This window comes from Octodon degus, unplaced genomic scaffold, assembly GCF_000260255.1.
Source record: "Octodon degus isolate 3935 unplaced genomic scaffold, OctDeg1.0 scaffold00104, whole genome shotgun sequence".
In the NCBI taxonomy this organism is placed as follows: domain Eukaryota; kingdom Metazoa; phylum Chordata; class Mammalia; order Rodentia; family Octodontidae; genus Octodon; species Octodon degus.
This window is the reverse complement of record NW_004524680.1, coordinates 1,390,444-1,396,959: the sequence shown is the minus strand read 5'-3', so window position 1 is coordinate 1,396,959 and position 6,516 is coordinate 1,390,444. Positions and strand designations below refer to the sequence as shown.

General features: G+C 39.5%; 2 protein-coding genes across 23 annotated transcripts in view; one reads left to right on the top strand and one right to left on the bottom strand.

Moving 5' to 3' along the window:
• Cacna1c (calcium voltage-gated channel subunit alpha1 C) overlaps positions 1-6,516 on the top strand; it is a 752,474-nt gene that overhangs the window by 20,388 nt on the left and 725,570 nt on the right. The gene's annotated exons all lie outside the window — the stretch shown is intronic.
• Positions 1-6,516, bottom strand: part of Dcp1b (decapping mRNA 1B) — a 56,556-nt gene that overhangs the window by 45,434 nt on the left and 4,606 nt on the right. The window contains exon 2 of one of the 2 annotated variants that reach the window (XM_023723831.1): positions 3,843-3,883. In XM_023723831.1, coding sequence (XP_023579599.1) covers positions 3,843-3,883 — 41 coding nt within the window. Of the gene's footprint in view, positions 1-3,003; positions 3,115-3,842; positions 3,884-6,516 lie in introns of those variants that run through there. The other variant, XM_023723832.1, reaches the window with a different exon arrangement.

Here is a 6,516-nt window from a genome sequence, read left to right as displayed (position 1 = left end):
AGAATAAGTGCTTGCCTGGCAAGCACAAGGGCCTGAGTTCAATCCCCAGTTCCGCAAAAAAATAAAATAACTACTTTTTAAGTTAGTGACAGATACTTATAAAGGATATTAGTTTACATAGTATATATATCACAATTACACAAATAACTTTTCATAGAAAAATGTAAATGTTGGTCTGAAATTGAGAGCTGCAAGAGCTCTAAGAGAAATGAAGCAATGTATTGTGAGGAACCACAGTACAAAGTAAAAAGTTATGTAAAGGTTCAATGGGTATATATTCTGCTTTCTTCAATATAAAGCTAAGAGCACTACAGATAAACTACTATAGGTTTTTCTCAATAAAAAGTATATTTAGTGGCTTTTTATTTTTCATCCTATTCAACAAATCTTGAATGCTGCCTCTGCTTGCAAAAGAACCCACCTTGTATAGCACATACACTCTAACAATTACATGTACATTTGCCTGCTCTTGGGTAACCACCAGCTAGCAATTCAGCTGCACAAGTTCTGGTGACAAGTGACATGCCACATACATCCACACTGAAACTGAAGCAAGCAGAATTCATTTATTTACTTTATTTTTTTGGCAGAACCAGGGATTGAACTCAGGCCCTTGCGCCTGCCAGGGTAGCACTTATTCTACTGAGCCATCTCCCCTGCCCTCATTTATTTACTTTAAAGTAGCATTGTTTTTAATAAACCCACAGAAATGATACAAAAAACAGGAAGAAAAGTGTTGACATCTTAGTTTTATTTTACTTCTAACCATTTGCTGCTAATAAAGAGATAAGACACAACTATATTACTAATTATAGGACTTTAAGATCTCCAATTTTAAAATTGAGAGAAGGCAGTCTTTGCCTTATTTTACAAAGTGATTGCAAACAATCAATACCAGTAGTAATCATAATAATCATTTTGACTTAAGACTGAAAAGCAATGATGCCCTCCTAAAGACCGACAGCTCATCTGCAATGTCAAGTGCTGAAATCGCCAGGGGTCTCTGTGAACTCTCACAGACAGAAGACACAGGAGGACATGAGGAAACTCCTCTTAGCGAGATCAGATGTTTCTGTGTAAGAATCAATTTGATTCTTCCTAGGAGCTTCTCGTTATCACAACAGGAATGCACATCTATCTTTAAAGGTGTGGGTGCTATACCATTTCATGGTTTATAAAAAATAGGTCAGTTGCTCAAAGGAAACTTTTAGAAGAGAAGTCAAAAGTGTATCACAAAGGGCTGGCCAAATAGCTCAGCAGATTACAGCGCCTGCAAGCAGGCTAAGGGACCAGGGGTTTAATCCCTGGGCCTGCCATGACAGCCCCGTCTCTGGGGCATGCTGAGATGGCAATTGAGACTGGCCGAGAAGGCACACGCCTATAATCCCGGCTCTTGGGAGGCTGTAAACAGGCGGATCACTATGAGTCCAATCTAGTAGTGAGACCCTGAACACCCTATAGACCCTTCTCTAAAAACTACAAAAAACAGTAACAAAAAGTGTATCACAGGCATCTAGATTACCTGTACACCAAACTCCTTTTGGAAAACGTCAATGTACTAGAATCTAGGAGCAGGCAGGATAGTGGTGGGGTCAGATAGCCATCCTATTCTTGAGGAGTTACATTTAAGAAAGAGATTAAGACATTTCAGACAACTCCAAACTCTACCTCCAGGCCTACTCCCATCCCAAGTGGCTTGTTATTTCCATTTGAATGTCCTGCTACCACTTCAAACTTAAAGACTAAGGGCTAGGGGGGCTGGGGACATGGCTCAATGGAATAAGTGCTTTCCTGGCAAGCGCAAGGGTCTGAGTTCAATCCTCAGTTCAGCCAAAACAAAACAAAATAAAATTTTGGGGCTGGTGAGATGGCTCAGTGGTCTAAAGCACCTACTTAGAACAAGCTAAGCTAAACAAAGCACAGGGACCGCGGTTCAATCCCCCAGCACTACATGCCAGCCAGCCCCACCCCCTGGTGGGCTGAGCTGGCCACACACACACACACACACACACACACACACACACACAATAAATAAATAATTGTTTAAAAAAAAAAAAGGACTAAGGGCTAGGGGTGTAGCTAAGTGGTAAAATATGTACTTAAGGTGTGAGGCCCTGGGTTTCATCCTCAGCACTGCAAACAAACTAAGAAGTGAAAAACATCCTCAAATCAAACTCAACCTATGTTTCTATTCTGCCAATTATTTTCTCTATATTCCATGTTCAGAAAATGTTTTCTTAACCTTACCACCCTCTATTCAGGCTCCTTTTTGACTTCAGCTTCTTTTTCTTTTTCTTTTCTTTTTTTTTTTTTTTTGTGGGACCAGGGATTGAACTCAGGACCCTGCGCTTGTTCTACTGAGCTATCTCCCCGGCCCTCAGGCTGCCTTTGGAAACCCTTTCCTTTAAACACCAGACACTCCAGTCCCAAGTTGCACCACCTCACACCTGCCCCCTGGTAATATTTTCTGTGTCCTCCTGGAGCCAATATGTTCTAGAGCCAGTGCATCTAGAACATGTTACAATGTTAATCCATTAGCTTTCCCCATATGTTCTCATGACTCTTTAACAGTCTACTGTTTACAAACCTTTAATGACTCCCTACTGCTGGGAAAATATATTTTAGAAGCCTTATTCTGCCACTTCAAGCTGGCAAATCTCTTTGCCTATGAAACTAACATAAACCCATCTCAGCCCTCTGCAACAGTCATTTTCCTGTCTTTTTTCTCATACAAGGTTCTACTGCCTCTGCTTTTGCCATTTTTCCTATTGAGACTGCCTGAACCTCTCTCTATGCAATTCTAAAATTATCTTGAGTAAACATCAATTCTATAAAGTCTTCTATCATAGCAGCCAATTTTTGCCTATTATCTATCAGCCAGCACTGAGGTCTATCTGTATTGTGTTTATCCTGGTTTTTTCCTTAGAATGTTGGGGGTGGAACCCACAGCCGGGCTCATGCCTGGCAGACATTCTACCACTGATACACTCTCAGCTTCTTTATCTTAAATGTGAAAGCTCGTGCAAAGAAAATACATCTACCATGTATGTATGTATTTCCTTTTTCTCCAACGAAATTGTCATCGCAAGAAGGATTTAAACTTTTGTATTTCATCTTTGCACCTATTGAATGTGATAGGATTTAACTGAGACATTTTAGTGAATATTAAAAAATTTGCTATTAATACATATAATGTATACCGCTGTACATGTGTAAAGTTAACAATATCTGATAAAAAGAAATGAAAATGGCATGAGTTTATTAATAACCTATTCTGAAACGCTCTATTAACTAGATAATGAGATACTGAAAGATATCTTCAATTTGGGACTATGTTTTTCTAGAGTCAAGGGTGGCAGGGTAGGGGGCGGGAAGATGGCTCAGTAGAATAAGCACTTCCCTGGCAAGCGCAAGGACCTGCGTTCAATCCCTGGTTCCACCAGAAAAAAAAGAGTGGCAGGGTGATCAATAAAACATTTTCCAAATACTGATTAAATAATGTAACATTCCTAACAGTATACTTCTAGCTCCTTGCTGAGGCATAACATTCAAAAATTCTGCACCATTTATTTAAATCACAGAATATTTGATACTATTTCAAATAGAGCATGAAGATTTAAGTTAATCTATATTGAGGTTTAAATTATACCCTGAAGTCAGTATTCACTGCAATAAAACAAGGGACATTACATAGTATTCCTTTCTCCTTGTCAGCTAATAATATCAAATTAAGACTCAGCCGTCATAGTTCTTTGAAATAAAACTGCACTTGAAGAATGACACAACTGAGCTAAAATATTACTTCGAAGAGTGTCAGTTTCTTTCTTAAAATAAAATCTTACCTCGCATAAACAAACAAGGTTCCTTCCACATCAGTCTTCTCCTAAAAAATAAAACACACAGCACGTGTATATTCTCTTAAGACACAGAGGAAGTCTGACAGAATGATACTGAATCTCAGAGGTGAAGCTGCAGTACATAACAGAGGGGCTGTTCTTAGGAAAAGCAGCAAGCAGCTTCCTGCCCTAACTGGCTCTGCGGAGCCAGCAGCAGGGACCAGTCGTTCTCTGTCACTGTCTCTCTTTTCCAAATACAGAGTGGGTGGCACATCTTTATCTGAAACAATGATAAAGTAAGTGTCTCATGGACTTTATGAGAAGGAATACAATAAGCATGCTGCCTTCGCCACCATTCTCCAGGCTGGGGGTGCGGCAAGCTGCAGAAAGCCTCGCCGTCGCATTTCATGGCCCCACACTTTATTTCTCAGGTTCATTTTCCCTCGCCACATCCTGTCACCCAGGAGAGCAGATGACCTGCAATAGGTCGACTGACTGCTAGACAGACGGAAGCAAAGATGCAGTAGCTTTCAGATGAACAAATCTCCTACTTAGTGTGGAATATTTAGTCAAATTTTCATCCAAGACCTCTGAAATAAAGTTAGAAGTATTACTGAGTTAGGACTCAAGAATTGCCTGAGAAAATCTGGAGGAGACGGTAAAGTTAAAATAAAAGTTCAGTTGGCTCATCTGGCATTTCTTTTCCATATCACCAAAGGCAGGGACTCTGGCCCAGTGTTCATCGATACAATGCAGATAAGACTTTATGTTTAACTAGTCATAAAACTACTATAATTCTGAATTTAAAATGTGCTTTTCCTACTTACTATGGTTGAATTTCAACCTTCTACTTAACCTCTAATATTTTATTATTAACATTCATTATCAAAATCATTCAAAATTAAGTATAATTTTGCAAAAAGATGATCCTTTTAAGAAAAAAGGTGTAATACCAAGGTAACAATTTTCAGGAGGCATATAAACATTGAAACCATGTTTCTTTCACCTACTTAAGAAACTCCAGCAAGTCTTTGGTCACCTTGGCTCAGGGGGTCTCAACATATGGCCCACAAAGAGCAAGGGCAGAACATAAAAACTTGTTAGAAATGCGTTCATGGGCCCTTGGCTCAGTCATGATGAAGGTGGCATCTAGTGATTTGTTTTTAGTACGCTGTTCAGGTGATTCTGAAGCCTATGGATTGGCAATCCACGGCCGGCCTGAACTCAGTCACATGTTCTCTGCAAGTGGGAATGTATTAGGAGTCATGAAACAAAATGCGTTACAGTCTAAATTGTATCAAAGTATCACAAAACATAGTCCCTCACCAAATGAATGTTTAACAAAAATGTGGCATATACACACACACAATGGAGTACTGCTGAGCTGTAAAGGATAAACCAGTCACCGGTAGGACAACGGATCACACTGAGACTATAATGCTAAGTGAAATAAATCAGACACAGAGTGAGACATGGTTTTTCTTCTATGAGAAACTAAGTATAAATGAAGAGTGACATAAAATATGACAGGAAACAGGGACACTAGAGATGAGAAAATTATTTGGAGATGAGGAAGACAAAGGAGGGAGGAGGGAGAGGAAAAAGGATGAAGACGTGGTGTGTATATGCACCAATTCCCAACAGTGAACGTATTTGTCATTCATCACAAATATATACTAATAAAAAAAAAAGGGTGAAAACATTTAACTGGGAAGTAAATGACTGAAAACGTCATTACTCCATAAACTAGATTTTTAGTCTTAAGATGTTAATTATAGAATGTACAGTTAGGAATACTGACAAATTACAAAGACTTTAGCTTTTCCCTAACACAGAGGCATAGATACGAGAGTCAGAGCTTTTTTTTTTTTTTTTTGGTGGAACCAGGGATTGAACTCAGCCCCTTGCGCTTGCCAGGGAAGCGCTTATTCTACTGAGCTATCTCCCCAGCCCCCAGAGCTTATTCTTCAACTGTATCTAGTATGAGAGTTCCATAAATTCCCCTAATATACTGTAAAAAAGTATCCTTATTTCTCAACATAGCCCATTTGCTACTCTGCTTTAGAAAATGCCCTTAGTCAAAAATAAAAAAAAAAAAAATCCAAGAAGTATTACTTACCTTCCTCTGTAAACAAATACAAAATTAACTCCTGCTGAGAAACCAAACTAAGAATTAAATTCAAACCCCCACTGTCAATCATTGAGAATGGCCATGACAGAACAATAAATGCTACCCAGCCTGAGAGTCTGAGTTTTTGTAGTTCAGCTGGTCCAAATGGCAAGCACTTAGTAGACCACAATGAAGAACCCAACTGTAGACTCTATTAGCTATTAGCCAGTGCACTGTTAGGAAACTGTGACTACAGAGGATAGAACTAAGACACTGAACAACCTATGTGCATGGTCAGGATCACTTGTCCCAGGGTCAAAACGCTTTACTGTCTTCTGATATTTGACCTTGGACCGTTTTACCTTAAAGACACAAATCAGAATGTGTATCAGCACAGAGCTGATGGCTTCTGACTTGTTTCACTTCTTCCTTGATGTAGCAAAGTCCTCTTGCCTTCTAAAAACACATAACCTGGGGCTGGTGAGATGGCTCAGTGGTCTAAAGCACCTACTTAGAACAAGCTTAGCAAAGCACAGGGACCGCGGTTCAATCCCCCAGCACCACATGCCA